Source organism: Centrocercus urophasianus, unplaced genomic scaffold (genome assembly GCF_019232065.1).
Source record: "Centrocercus urophasianus isolate 14NV4802_14NV808 unplaced genomic scaffold, USGS_Curo_1.0 seq_33, whole genome shotgun sequence".
NCBI classification, from domain to species: Eukaryota; Metazoa; Chordata; class Aves; order Galliformes; family Phasianidae; genus Centrocercus; species Centrocercus urophasianus.
The window spans coordinates 3146107-3160972 of record NW_024884900.1 but is presented as its reverse complement, the minus strand read 5'-3'; the positions used below and the strand labels follow the sequence as shown (position 1 = coordinate 3160972).

The following is a 14866-nucleotide window of genomic DNA, read 5'->3' as shown; positions in this document are numbered from 1 at the left end:
ATTTCCTTCAGTGAAAAGCCGAAGGCAAGTCAATGTTTGTGGTCCCACTTTCATTGCTCATCGAACTGGAGACCTGGCAAGGTTGTCCTCCTGGGTGGCACCAGTTGGAATGGAGATGGAAGAAAAGCCAATAGTTTATAATGTGGCACTTCACCCCATCTTTAAAAACACAGATTCATGAACCTACATCATCCATGCTTTGGCACCAGTGCCCAGCACTGCTGCAGGGCTCAGTGCTGATCTTGCTTCAGGACCTGCCATCCTCAGGCCCATGATGGTGGGAATATGAGCAAGAAGGTGGAGTCTTAGGCTGACAGAATGGCTTGGGTTGGAAGGGACCTCAAGGATCACTTGTTCCAACTGCGCTGCTGTGCAGGGGGTTCCTGGGCTTCATAGCCTGCTTTTAGCTAACTGAATGCTGGAGCAACTTGGCAAAAAAAAACAAACAAACAAAAAAAAAAAAACACCAAAAGACAGTAAACTGAAGAATTGCATCAGTGTGAATGAAAATAGATGAGCAGGGCTATGTCAGGTATGAGTGACACCGGAACCAGAGTGAAGCAGCACATGGCTGCATTGCAGTACTGGGGCTCAGCACATTAGCATGGGGCCCTGCCCACAGGTTTTATCAGTTGTGTCAGGAATCAGCAGGAGCTTGCTGGCTGAATAATAATGTGCCACAGGCATTTCTTCAACCTCGCTAATGTAATTAAAGCAAGCAGGGGGAAAAGCCTTGTGCAGGGAAGGAACCAGCATGTCCAGCGTTTTTGGTTACTGTCACTATCGCAAGGACGAAATGTGAAATGTGGAGAGGGTGAAACTGGCAATGGGGACCTGAGCAATGGCAAGAACCCTGCCATTAATTACTTGCAGTGTCATGAGAGCACTGCTCTTTCCAGAGAAAGACAAGGGAAAGCAGAAGTGCTGTCCTTGGGACGCAGGAGCTGGATCTCTTAGTTCAGATTTGAAACTGCTGCCTGGACAATGCCAGGACACTGGGGTGCTGCTCCCCTATGCTGCCACCACCAAGTTCCTCCTCCTAATCCCAGGGCTGTCTGCTGATACACAACCCTCAGTGTCAACAGGATGGGGCTCTCAGGCTGCCACGGATGCCAAAATGTCCATCAGGAAACCAGAGGCGTCAGGCCTGGGCTGGGCTGCGTGGGAGCAGGGTGGGAAAGTCTGTGTGGTTGGTGACTCTTGTCTTCTTGAATATTTTTAGCCCTGAGCATTTTTAGCATTGCTTGCCGCTTTGATCCCCCAGTCCCAACCCATCCCCTGCCTGGACAGCTGCTTGCTCCCTTGATATCTCCTCAAAGAGGTGCTGCTGTGACATTGCTGGCACCCTGGAAGCAGTGGGCATGTTCCCACTGTCCAGTAGCCCCATCAGGCAGTGCTCCAAAAACACTTTGTGTGGTATTGAGGGCAGCAGGGAACGAAGGATCTTTGGTTTTAATAGTAGGTCAGCAATTAGCAGGCAGCCATGTCTCTCTATTTGCTGCCACCCTGGAGATGCTAGCAGAGGTTGGAGTACCCATACACCACCTTGGTGCTATTGTTATCTAAGTCACTAATTACACATTACCTATATGTCACCAGGCTGATCGATACTAATCTGAGAAATCAATAGGGATGTGGAGGTCGGTGCTGTTTGCCATTCTGCACAAGCTGGGAAAAACAGGGCATCATCGATCCCAAAGGTGCCACTGCTCTGCTTCCGTCAGCAAGAGGGACTTCAGCTGCAAATGCAATCAGATTTTGCAGGAAGAAGCTCTCAGCACTGCCATAAAACTTGGGATTTAAATGAGGTTAAGTAAGGGAATTGCATAACTAGGGGCTTTTGCCTGTCTTGTGAGTCTCATGACTGTCCTGATTCTGTCGTAGCGATGCTGGGAAATGGCTCTTTGAAACTACAAGAGCCTTAGAAAGGCGCAGGCAGGTCAGGATCATCTGCCCTCAGCGTTTGGCTTGTCTTGAGCAGTTAGCTGATGGTGGTGGGATTAGGCAGAGAGCAGCATGGGGTGAAAGCAAAACTCTCCCCAAAGGCTTTGCTCATGCTCAATCATGCCTGTGCCCTCACTGAGGTGTGGAGCTCTACAGCCCCCTCCTGCCATGCTGGGCAGGTGTCGTGGCTTCAGGGGTTTACATCGGTACTCCACATCATAACATCCTGTAGTGTGCTGGGAGTTAAAGAGTTCATGCTGCAGCTCCATAGATTGTCAATAATCCAAGGAACTGCAGCATTAATTGTCGAACTTAATGATTTCTGGTCACCTGTTCTCAGCAGAGAAGAACGAAGTACAGCTCCCAGAAGACTTCATTTTTCTGTTCCCATTTTCCATTTGGGGGGAAAGATAAAACAGGCTGGGAGTCACAGAACTGCCCTCTCTGCTCCCTGGCTGCTCAGCCTACAGCATTACAGTAAGGACTTCAGTTTCAGAAATTCTCTGTTTCACATTTGATTTGATTTGCTTCCATTTCAATCTTACTGTATTATATTGTATTATCTCACGTTCTGCTACTACATTCAGTAAGCTTTTTTTCCTTTAGCTTGTTTGAGGCCCATCTTCCTACCTTTTCCCTTTTTTGCTCCCCCCCTGCTTCCCGGGGCGTGGATCCATGGGTCCCTTTGGCTCTTCATCATGGAAACCAGGCCAACCCGTGACAGCAGGCAATATTAGAGGTGAGCAGGTGGGGGTGCAGCCAGGCACCAACCCCCAGCAGATCAGCCTCTCCTGCAAAGCAGGAGATCTTTGCTTGGAAAGCATAGGATGAAGAGTTCCCAAGCAGCAGCAGTTGGGCTTCATCAAGCTTTTAGGGCAGAGGGTAGCAGAATGAGATCTGGGTAGAGGCTGCTGGTCCCCACATTCATCTACAAAGACCTGTTGCTTTTCCTAAGCAGCAGATGCAATCTGCTTTGGTCCCAGAGCAGACTGCCAGGAACTTAATCCAGCAGCAGACCCATAATCCTTTCCTTAGTTCCACAAGCCCCAGATGCAGAAAGGTGATGGATTTGTTGTTTCATAGGATTTACTTGGCCCAGCCTCATTCCCCACAGCACTGGGGAGGTGTGCTTTGGGATTTTCCCCCAGCAATGATGTAGGAATATTTCTGAGGGGGTCTTGCACCACTCTGCAGCTCAAGGACCTGAGCTTTTGGCACTGACAACGGGCTGTGTTCATCAGAGCAAAACCTGCTTGTGGTGTGGATAGAAATGGAGAACCACAGCCAATCTGCAGTGGCACAGGGCCCTAATCTTCAACCCTGATGTAGCAACGCTGCTGGGAACTGTGTGGATTCTCAGACTGGGAGCTCCTCAGGACATGGCTGGTGAATGAAGCTGGCAGCCCCCAGTCCTTCCATTACAACTTCATCTTAAGAGACACTTCCCCCTAGAATTAACCTGTACTTTTAAAATGCCAGCAAAGAGGCTTTTGCTGATAAGGGACCAGGACAGGATTTCAGCTGTGCACTCGTTTGCTCTCCCTCTCTACCAGCAATGATGGGCTGCAGCTGGGACTTGGAGCCACCCTGCTGACCTCATATATAAATAGGGCCAGGTAGCTACCCAGCTCCTAAGGATGCTGCAATTTGGGCTGGAGATGAAGTGCTACAACAGGAATTTAATTTTAGTGAGATGGCACTATGCTTGGTGAGTAAGCCATGTCTCTAATCTCACATAGGCAGCTTTGTCTTTGCATGAAGGATGAGAGCTGAGCAAATATTCCTCTTTCTGTTGCTCTGCTCCTCGTTTGCTCTTTCATTAAGGATCATCCTCTTAATATTTGCAAGGATGTGGATTTCTTGTTGTTGTTCTATTTTGTTTTGTTTTTATGGAGTGTGTACCAAGCATCAGGAGTCACATGTTCAGTGAATGGTGGCAATTAGCCTCACTTTGACCCTTGATGGCATGCCTGTGTCTGCAGTTAATGCTCCGCTCTGTGTGCGTGAAGTTTCTATCTTCCTTCCATCTGGGGCTGGCAAAGCTGGCTCTCTAAAACTAGCAGGAAAGCACTGAAAATGAAGCCTGAGCCCCACTGCCCTGTGCTGTGGGCTGCTCTCAGGATGTGCTTTGTGCTGCTCTCTGCAGTTGGGTTGATGTGAGCATGGCTCAGGGTTCTGTGTGATGCAGCGCAGAGGCTGTGGGACTGATTTGGCTCTGCTGGTGCCTCTGCTCAGGCACTCTGTGGCAGATTCTGTGTTCCTGGCCCAACGCATCTAGGAAATGGGAGCAAAGTTCTGATTTCAGGGGGAATAACTAAAGGCAGTCAGGATGGCACCTGTGGGGCCTATTGTGCTGGAGGAAAATCTGGGGAGTTGGGAGAAACATGGCCCCATTCTCTGTCCCACTGCTGTTGGCATCTCACAGGGATTTTACACCAGCAGAGCCAGTACTGCCAGAAAACTGCTCTTATTCTGCTTTCCTTCTCTGCCATGCAAATTCATCTATCTCCAAATAACTGCTGTGCTCTGAGATAATGTGATTTTTGGGGAGGAGCTTCCCTTGCTTGTCACCCAACTGCTTGCTGGGCTGCAGCTGATTTCTAATGAAGAGCTTCCTCCTGGAGAGAGGTGGGGGGAACAGGGAGAAAAATTACAGCAGAGAAGGGGACGGCGTTTCTGAATCCAAATACATTAAGCCACTTAATTCTGTTGACTCAGGGCTGCCTCACTCTGAATAGGAATTAATCCGCAGTGAACCAAAATTAAAAAGCACAATACAAAATGCTTAGCAAGGCACCACCAGGGCTTAAAGTAGCCCATTAGCTTGCTTGAACGTACCCAGTAAATTTTCATTTGTCAATAATGCTTAGAGCCTACAATTTATTTACAGCCTGTTCAATACAACCAAACCCCCCCCCCCGGGGGGGTATCTGTATTTATCTGACACAGTCAGCTTCCTTTTCAGGGTTGCTTCCTCATCCCTTGTTTTGCCCCTGCTTGTCTCTCCCATTGCAGATCCAATTCCTTTGGGCAGAAGTGGTGTAGGATGACCCCTTCTCTGTCCCACATGGAGATCACCTGCAGGGCCTCTTGAGCCAGCTGCCAGGTGATCAGTATCGTGGCTGGGGCTGAGACCTCCCTCATCCTACACCCAGGAGACATGGGGAGGTGATGGGAACCCCTACACTGTGGCCTCTAAGGGATGTGTTGGTCACCAGTGATGGGATGATGGGGAAGGGTGTGAGCAGCTGCCTCTGCTTGCCCACAGTGTGGCTGAGCTCCAGCAGCCATCACTGAAGGCCCCTCCATCTGTTCCCCAATCGGCTGCTGGGGGATGAGTCGTGGCAGAGACGGCGCCTAACAGGATTTCCTCCAAAAGCAGCTTGAATGTTGTGGGGCTGATAACGAAGCCTGGCAGGCCCAAGGATTCTCCAAGGAAAGGAGTTATTCTCAGGCACAGACATAAGGCGGGTGCTTTGTATTCCCAGCATGGGTCACATCCAGTTCAGCAGGCGTGAGTAGTGCAGGACATGGCCCATCTTGGGTGTAAGGCTTATGGAAGGAGTTTGTCCAGAGTTTTAACCACGAAGATTTGCACAAGTGGGATGGCAGATGTCCCAATTGGCACCGATTGTACCCTAGGAGGTGCAGTGGCAGCCTGCTCTCTGCTGCTCATCACGGACTCCTACGCAGGAGTCTGTACAGAGGGCAGTGAGCAGGACCTGCAGCCCAGGTTTTCTTACACAGAGGCAATTTCTAATAGACTTTATAAGCACGCATGCAGTAGGCAGTTGGTAAAGAGAAGGTCCATTTGCTTCCCTCCCAGCACTGGCTAGTGTTTGCAGGCACCTCTTGCTGTTGGGGAAACCCTGTCCTTCCACCCCAAAGAGCAAAGCCCCCATCACTTGCCTGCTGCTGTCTGCATGTAGCCGGCCAGAGTGCAGACTTTCCTCTCACAGGCTCCACTGGGCAGCAGGATGGCGACGATGGCCAGCAGCGAGCTGAGGGCCAGCAGGGCACAGCCTCCCGCACACAGCACGGCGCTCGTCTGGAAGGACACACAGGACAGTCAGCAAGGGGGTTCCCTGCCATCCCCACAACACCTCCCCACCAATTCCCTTTCTCCTATCTCGGAGTAAGAAGTGGAGGCTCTGTGTGGGTGCTTCTCCCAGTTCTCCTTCTTCCTGCTGCTCTAATTCACCACTGAATTGTGAGCCCGTGGTTCACTCATCACCTGGTCCCAGTGGTTATTAGCATTCAGATGATGGTGATAATGGCAAATGTGTTACATGCATGAAGGGCTACGTCACTAATAGAAGTGCCATTAGGTGCCTGCAATGCATGTCAGTGCCTCCACTGAGAGCTGAAACAAATCTCATGACGGTGCCTGCCCCTGTGAGCCCAGCGATGAGAAGGTGTTTGGCCAGCTGATGCTCCTTAGTGGGGAACCCATTGTTGCAAAGGTTTAATGGCAGCTGGCCCCACCAAAACATTCTCTGGACTTTGATTTAGCTGCTTCTGCAACAGAACTTGGATCTTTAGGGCTGGTATTCAACCCCATTTGTGCTGTGTGGTGTTGCTGATGGCCAGGGGAGCGCCTGGTTAGCAGTGTTCTCTGGATGGGGAAAGGGGAGGCAGCATGGCCCACAGCCTGTCCCAGCCATTGCCCAGTTCTGCTATTTCATATTCTGGTTGTTATGTGCAAGTGGCATCAGGACCTAAAACTAGGAAAAGCACTAAATTGCAGCAAAAAAAAAAAACCTTGCATACAGGTGCCTGATAGCTGCACTGCTGCATTTTCTGCCCCTGCTGCAGGTGGCATTTCTGCCTCTGTCACCAGGATGGTGCTGGCAGCAAGGTGGTCCCTGCAGCATCAAGGACACGTGCCAGCATGGTGTGGTTGGGGTGAGAGGATCTATGGCAGGAGCTTCCAGCATTCAGCTCCTGGCAGCACTGGCTCCTAGCACTGCTGCTGGGACACCAAGTCCTGTTATTTCACAGCCTACATTGGCTGTGCCATGCCACAGAGGCAAGGAGGCTCTGGTAAGGATGCTGCCAGGCATCACCCCACTGAGAGCGCTTCCCCCGGTGCTGTGCAGCGATTAAAAATCAGCATCTTCTTTATGAGCTATTTTTACATCACAAATGCAATGCAAATGCTGTCCCAGCAATAAATTAATTCCTGTCATGTGATGGAAATGACACAGCAGTGCAAGATACAACTACTAAAAGAAATGGGGAGGGTGTTTAGGCAGCGGCGGTGCAACCTGCTCCTCTCCAGAGCCTTTGGAGACCCACAGTGACAAAGTGCTGCTTTGGGGACATGTGGCCATAGCTGGCTGCTGGCCCTGCGCTCACCCCAGGAGCACCCAGAGGGCAGCAGAGCTGTGAGGGAATGCAGACTCAACAAAATAGGACTGTTCTGACCGGTGCCTGAATTTCATCCTTCACCCAATAACATGCAAACCACCCTCCTTTGCAGGGACCATTAATTATTTAGAGTGATGAATTTTTCAGCAGAAAGGAGTCTTGTGAAGCAGGCCTGCTTCTCTCCTGTGTGAAGCACATTGTTTTTAATGATCTAGGTTCATAATTATGTTGGCACAGCTCCCCTAAAAACTTGCAGCTCCTGCTGGAAGCAATCTACGAGCTGCTGTGGCTGCTGATCTGCACAGAAAGGTGCAAAGGCACAAAGTATTTTCCTGTGCTGGCAGAAAAGGCACAAATTGGGTCCGTGCGGGTGTGTGCTGTACTGAAACAGGAGCCAGGTCTGGTTCAGGTGCCGCCACTGGGGTTTGTACAGGTTGATCACCTGTGGATCCAGTGAGTGGCCAAAAAATCACCCGATCCATCCAATCCCTTTGCAAAAGAGATTAAGGTCATGCTTTGAACGAGAATGTTGAAACTCAAGAGGCCAGGAGGCACGGGTAAATGGTGAGCAGTCTGACACTGAAGGGCGAGGGATGCTGACCTCCTTGGGGCAGAGGGTGTAAAAGAACAGAGTGGTTTTGCAGTGTGGTTCAAGTGATCTCAGCGCTGCAGCTGCCCCAAAATGGGTGGCAAATGGGAAAGGCAGAGGGAGTTTCAGGGCAGGTTGTGAGCAGCCCCGCTGCAAGTTGCTGGTGTGTGATATTCAGAGCTGCTAAAACACAGGCTGTGAGCTTCTTTCTCCAACGTGCTGGTGTTACCACCCATAATTCCAGATACATTCTTGTAAAATAGAATTTCTGCTTTTGTTGTTCCCTTTGCAGGTGCTTGTCTGGGAAAGGAACCCAAGTGCTCCTGCCTGGTGCTGGAATCACACCTGCAGATCAACAGCTGCTTCCTAAGGAAATTCAGCCCTAAGCTGGAAAGAGTTCATGGAGCAAAGGTACCAAAGCATAGCAGCTGAAATGCCTCTCCCCCCTGCTGCACAGCCTTCTCTGCTCTCCGTGTCTGCTGTGTTTTGAGAGGAAAGGAGAGGACGCAGGAAACAGGACGTGGAGGCTGAAAACCAAAAATAGATGGGAAGCAGGGAAAACAAACACTGTGCACCAGGGCCAGCGCAGGCAGCAGCAGGAAAAGCCCATTTGTCACAGCAGAAATCTCAGCTCCCACCGCAGGGCTGGCCGTGGAGGAGCAGAGCCTCATGCTCTGCAGCTGCCTCACCCTGGGCTGAGGGCAGCCCTGCCTGCGCCGTGCCGGGATACATAGAGCCACGTCGGATGTTCTGCTCCCACTCCCAGGGAGATTAATTGTTTATCCCCAAACAAATGAATAGGCCCCTGGTGGGACTGTAAATATGTTGTGTAGCATAGCAAATTCTGATTAACAGCGATCCCCTACCCGTTATTTTCATATTTTACAGATCTGACGCGTGCTGTAGCTGTGCCGTTCACTGGGCGATAAATCTGCTGAGGACGCCATTTCATTCACCAAAAAAGTCAAAATTAAAATGTCACACAACAGCCACCCTGGGAGAATCACTTAATGTCCTTAATGAAAAGTTTGAAATACAGTTAGCTCATCTTGTGAAACCAGCATCCGTGATCTTTGCATCTTAAAGTGAAAAGGGCAAAAGGAGAGAACAAATTCCAGTGTGTTGGTGCTGAGAAATGGGATCCAGTCTTTGGCTTGACAGATATAAACGGCTCTGTCCTTTGCATTGGATCTTTCCTGCTGAGAGGGAAGCTGGGCAGAGCTCCTGCCATCATGCCCTGTGTGCTGGGATATGCCGTGCCATGAGTTTGTTCATTAATGCTATTTATTAATTGCAGCTTGACCATCCTGAGAGCTGTCATCTCCAATGGGGCCACAGTTTGCAGCAGCAGGCTGAAGGTAAGGTCACAGTCCTGCTGAAGTGCTCAAGCATCTTTGAAAGGAGGGCAGAATGTAAATACAGATGATAATTAGGAAAGGAAGGCAGGGGCTAACTGAGAAAAGGAAAGAAGGATGCTGGGCGGTGGTTGCAAATGTTGGCAGCTGGGCCCAGCTCTACTGTGGGGCCTGAGGTGCTGCTGGGTGGAGGAGGCATCGCCACTGCTGTTGGAGAGCAAAGGAAGGAGGTTGGGGGAATCCACTGCAAATGCTCAGGCTGGTGTCTCTCTGCAGGGCAGCAGCAGCAATGAGGCAGCAAAGCAGCCTTCTGTCCATCCCGGAGGGATCTGCATGCTCCTGCATCCTGTAAGAGTCACTGCCATCAGCACCACGTGGCCACGAGGTTTGTCACTCCTCCCAGAAGTTTCTGTGAGTTTTGCTGTGAAATCCCCACTCTCCATCCAAACCAAAGCAGGTGAGGCTGCCCTGTCCTGAAACAGCAGTGCCTTTACTTTGGGCAAAGGTGTGAGAGGAGATCTTGGTAGGGAACCACGAACGTCCACCTGGGCACAAGGAAGAGACATCTGTCACTGCAGGAAGCTGCGTGCCCAGAGGTGGGAGGATCGAGGCTCACAGCTTGTTCATATTTCCCCCACACGAGTCACAGAAACAAACATCCGCCATCTGGTCGGCATTAAAGTGGCAGCCAGGAAGAGGATCCCACACGTCCTCATCTTCTCCTCCCCAGCAATTACCTTCCTTTTAGCACCATCTGAGAGCTTTCTCCTTCCTATTTGATATTCCGTCTCCATCCCGCTCCTATGCGGATGCTGTTCCCTTCCCAGCAGCACTGGCAGTGCCTGCTGTCATCCAATGGGGGTGTGGGAGCCGGTCCAACCTCCCCAAACCGGCCCTGCAGTCGCATGGGGCTCGGGGCAGAATGGGGCAGAATGCTGCTGGGGGTGGCCGGTGTCTAAGAGTGGTCTGTGCTGGGGGGTGTGCTGAGGCACGGGGACAGAGGAAGCAATGAGTCTCCATTCCTCTTTTCTTTCTCTTCGACTGAAGGCTTTGGTGGATGGGAGCTGTCTGAACACGGGATTCTGCTCACCAACCCTGACTCAGCTGCTCGCACTCAAAATTCAGCAATAACCCCTGACAGCTACAGCTAAGCCGATCCTGGCCTTTCAGGTAACCTTCTCGCTTGTAAATTAACCAGAGTTTTCAACACAAGCACCAGAAAGTTTAGTGCTCAAGCTGACTGAAGAAAAACGAGAAAAAAAAAAAAAAAAAAAAGCACGTTATTTTAATTAGAGAGAGTAAAAGACAGATAATAAGTCTGATGAATTGTGGCTGTCTCTCTTCCAGTGCCATTGCATCTGGGGACACTGGAAAGTAGCTCCTAATGGCACTGCTTTATCTAAGAGGATGATGGATAGTAGTGAAAGAGGGGAAAAAAAGGGGAAAAGTAAGACATTAGCACATCAATGGTGTGCCTGTGACCTCTATCAAGGGATGTGAACCAACTTAATGAAATTTTAATTAGGCAGCAAGCGGTGCACTGTTGCTGGGTACTGAATCAGACCTTCTCACTCTCACTCAGTCATTATCTTTCCTCGGGATAAGCTCCTTTCCAGCACTGGCAGCAAAGCCAAGCTCCTTTTCTGGGGCCAGGAACGCCCTGCAGGTCTCTCAGCTCTCCCATCTGCTTCTCCATACGAAGTTGTGGGAGAGGAGCCCAAAGGCAGAGGCACTGCAGCCTCAAGGGCAATGGAGGGAATGCCATGCCATCGGTGTCCTGCCGCGTCACTGCTATCCTGTACCTGACTCTGCTCTGTGTCTCACAAAGGCCAGGAGCAATGTTCGGCCCAAACACACCCAGTGTGCCCGGGTGAAGCCCTTCCCTAAGTGTGAGGCCCTGGGCCCCCTGGGTTTGTTTGTCCCAAGGGCTGTAGGCAGGTGAGCCAAGATGAGCTGCTCATCATTGTCATGAGAAGGCATTTCTCAGCTGACTACAACCTAAGAGCACATGAGGAATCCAGTGCCTGAGCTGAACAAGAAAGTGAAGGCACGTTCAGCCTTTCAGCATCTTCTAATAGAAGGGAAAGCAGTTCTGTGCATTTTCAATGGGCTTCCCTGAATCTTTTGAACCCTGCTATGGATGAAAACCCAGGAAACACCCACCCTGAGGACTCACTGGACTGTGCAAAGCCTTCACCTCATCCTAAGTGGGTTATTTCGTACTGTGCTCCAGCAGGGCACTCGCTGGCTTCATAAACAAATGGTCAGTGTGTTTTCAACTTGAATATCATGGGCTGATCAGCTCCTGTTATTTTAGATTATGTGCTTGGCAAAGCCTGAAAATAATTGGAGACTATGTGGAAAAATAAAAATAGAAATTTGAAAGGAAGCAGCACTGGCTTCTGAAGTGCAGCACTGACAAAGGAGCACATGAGCCAAATGCTCCCACTGAAAGAAAAAAAAACTACTCTACACTCACATCTGCAGGCGCAGATCCGGCACAAAAAAAGAAACAGTGAGATTTGGGGAAGCAGCTCAGGGCTCTAAAGCTTGCCTGTTTTCCCTGGCTCTACCAGTTGGGCTGCAGAGAGCAGTCAGCGCCTGAACCTCACAGCGTCCAACAGCTCAGAGTGCTCCCACAACAGATCCTCCTTTCCATCAATGGTTTGTGCACATCAGCATTGGTCCCTGCGCTGTGCCACCTCCTCGCCTGGCTCCCACCGGCCCCCCCTTCTGGTTTCCATCAGCCCCTGAAAGGTCCCATCCTGTGTGAGCTGCCCCGGTGTCATCAACAGCATCTCTGGTGTTGGAGTGGGCACAACAGCCCCGCAGCCTGAGCGCTGAGAGGGTTAATTAAAGGTGCCTGAGACGTTAGAAAGCTGCAAAGTAATTATAAAAGGCAGCAGAAAAAAGCCAGCAACCCTAAGCAGACATGAAGGCCCTCTTAAGAGAAAAAAGGCATGTTAATTAACCTCTAGACATGATTCAAAGCATCATTTGTAGCATGATTACCATAATCCCCCAAGTGCAAACACACAACTGGCATCAACCATCAGTCACAGGGCTGAACGCTCCCCCACCCCTTCATCACATCAGCACATTTGAGCAGGGGATGGTGTGACACAGGAGACAAAAAGAATCTCACTGCCCAGAGATGGACATCACTGAATGGACATCCCAGCTGTGAGTTGCTGCCACCCTATGCAGTGCAGGTGGCCACACTCCCAGGTGTGCTCTCAGCATCCCCCCAGGCGTGCCACCAGCTCTGCACTGGAAGCTCCTGAACCCACTGTCAGCTTTGCTTGCTTCACTCCCCATAGCCGCAGCTTCAAACCCTTCCTGCCAGGCTCTGCCACTCCATCAAAGGGCTGGTGGTTGCTATCAAAAGCTCCTAGATTCTCCTCCGCATGAGGATCTTGGCTTTCACTTAAAGGAGCTGCCCGCAGGATTGCTTAAAAGGATGGAAATGGATGTCACAAGTTCTGAAAGCAAAGAAAAAGAGAGCCGCAGATTCCCCGAAGAAGAATCTCCTGCTTGATCTCACAGCCAGAGCTCGCAGCTCTGCTGGGCACCGACATGCAGGCACTCACACGAGGGAGCCAATGCCACAGCCTGCCTGAGCCAAACTGCCAGGGATGTTTTGTTATACCACACACCACCAAGCAGCCACCACTGGAGGTATTCTCACCCTCACCGTGCCACAAAGCTGGAGGGGGAGCACTTTTCCCTGCAACAGACAGCACTGCTTGTAGTTCATCGATATTTGGGAGGCATTAATAAAAGGCGACAAAGATGCACCACCAAAATCCCCTACAAATTCCACTCGGTACCACAGCACTGCTTGCCCCAACCTGGGGTGCTCAGGGCCCTGTGCTCCATCACAGAATGGCTGTGAGGCCGTGTGATGGCTGAGGCTGCATGGAGCTGATGCTTATTCCAATGAGTCACTGCTGAGCTCTGTCCTTATCTTGAAAGTTTGTTATTGCTCGGAAGTGTTTATCTGAATGACGTTTGCAAAAACATCTGAACAAAGGCCAACTTATGGAAACAATGGCATTTTTGCATGTTTTTATATAAGTAGGAGGGATTGTAAGCAGCCGGTTCTTCTCTTCACAATTCGTAACATTTGTTTTTAATGACAATTTTAAGGACTGTGACAGGATTTAAGCATCGCACGCAGACCTGGAGTCCTTGGAGGCAGAACAGCACAGCTTCACAACAGCTGAGGAATTCAGCTACTGACACACATTGTGCCACAACCATGGGGATTTCACCCCCGCTGTGGGATTTCCACAGCACTGCAAACTGGGGTGAACCAAAGTTGTGTGCTTGGGGCAGCAGCAGCAAAAACCTCTGAGTGAGAAGGCTGGAATAAAAGGAAAGGAAAAGAGGATGAAAGGGCAGAGGGGCAAGCAGCCTGTATCAGCAGCGCTGAGCTTTGTATGCTGATGGTCCCTGAGCACACAGAAAGGGGCAGGCAGCTCTTTGTCATACCGGGACACCACACGACCCTCCAGCCAACGGGGCAAGCGGAGAGACCTTGGCCTCCTTCTCCCAAACCAGCAGAAGGGGTTGGACAGGCAGAGGAACAGCAGCAGTCCCCACATCCAGAACTAGTTGGAACTAGGATCCGCGTGTTGTGGTTAGCAACCTCGGGCAACAAGCAATGCTCAGAGCCTCAGCAGGAAGCATCAAACCCTGGAAGCACCAAACCCTGTTGCTGTGTCCTGACTCCCTCCCATACGAGATGCAGCAGCTCACCCGGGCAGGTCGGGAGATGAGGGACGCGGCAGCCAGGATACGCCGGGACCGCGGCCGAGATGTGCACCGCGCCGGCACTGCCCCCAACCCGCACCGAGGAGCCCGCAGATTTCCGTGCGCTGCCCCGAGCACAGCCCAGCATCCCCACCACGGAGAGCATCCTGAGCGTGCTTGGGGACAGGAGACGGGGATGCGGGGGATGGAGGGGTGGTTGGGAGCAGCACGGGAGATGCAGGGATGCACAGGGGAAGCAAAGGGTCTGAAGGTATTGCCGGGATGCTAGTGGCAGCACTGGGATGCTAAGGCAGGTCCGGGGGACAGGATGCTGGGGAGTCTGGATCAGAACAGAGGATGGTCAGATGATGACGGGGGGAAATTAAAGCGGCGAGGAGAAGGAAAGAGAGATACCGGGGAGCCTGGGGCAAGTCTTGGGGGACGCAGAAAGGATGATGGAGAGGACGCTGGAGAACCCGGGGCTGGGCGGGAGCGTGTCGGGGAGGTGACGGGAGAACACCGGGGAGCCCGGGGAAGGACGGCGGGGTGCGGCGGGGCGGAGGCGCTCACCTGCCAGGAGCCGGAGGGGATGTCTCCGAAGCCGCCGGGACCGGCGGAGCCGTGGCAGCCGCGGGGCGGGCCGGAGCACCGCCACAGCAAGCCGAAGCCGGCGGCGGCTCTCCCGGGCGGCAGCAGCCAGGCCGGGGAGAGGAAGGCGGCTGCGCAGGCGGCCAGGAGCCCCGCGGAGAGCAGCGCCCAGAAGCAGCCGACGCCGCTGCACATGGTGCGCCGGCGGGGCAGGGAACCCGTGCCCCGCGCCGCCCCCGCGCCCGCCACCGGCACCGGCACCGAC

At 51.8% G+C, this 14866-nt stretch overlaps 1 protein-coding gene across 1 annotated transcript in view; it reads right to left on the bottom strand.

Annotated features, from left to right (window-relative positions):
• The window catches only part of TMEM211 (transmembrane protein 211), a gene marked incomplete at its 5' end in the record, with an annotated part of 54769 nt that extends 39904 nt beyond the window's left edge, over window positions 1–14865 (bottom strand). Inside the window, 2 exons of the mRNA XM_042830394.1 lie at window positions 5854–5992; window positions 14584–14865. Coding sequence (XP_042686328.1) covers window positions 5854–5992; window positions 14584–14865 — 421 coding nt within the window. The remainder of the gene's footprint in view (window positions 1–5853; window positions 5993–14583) is intronic.
• Window position 14866: the final 1 nt, after the last annotated feature.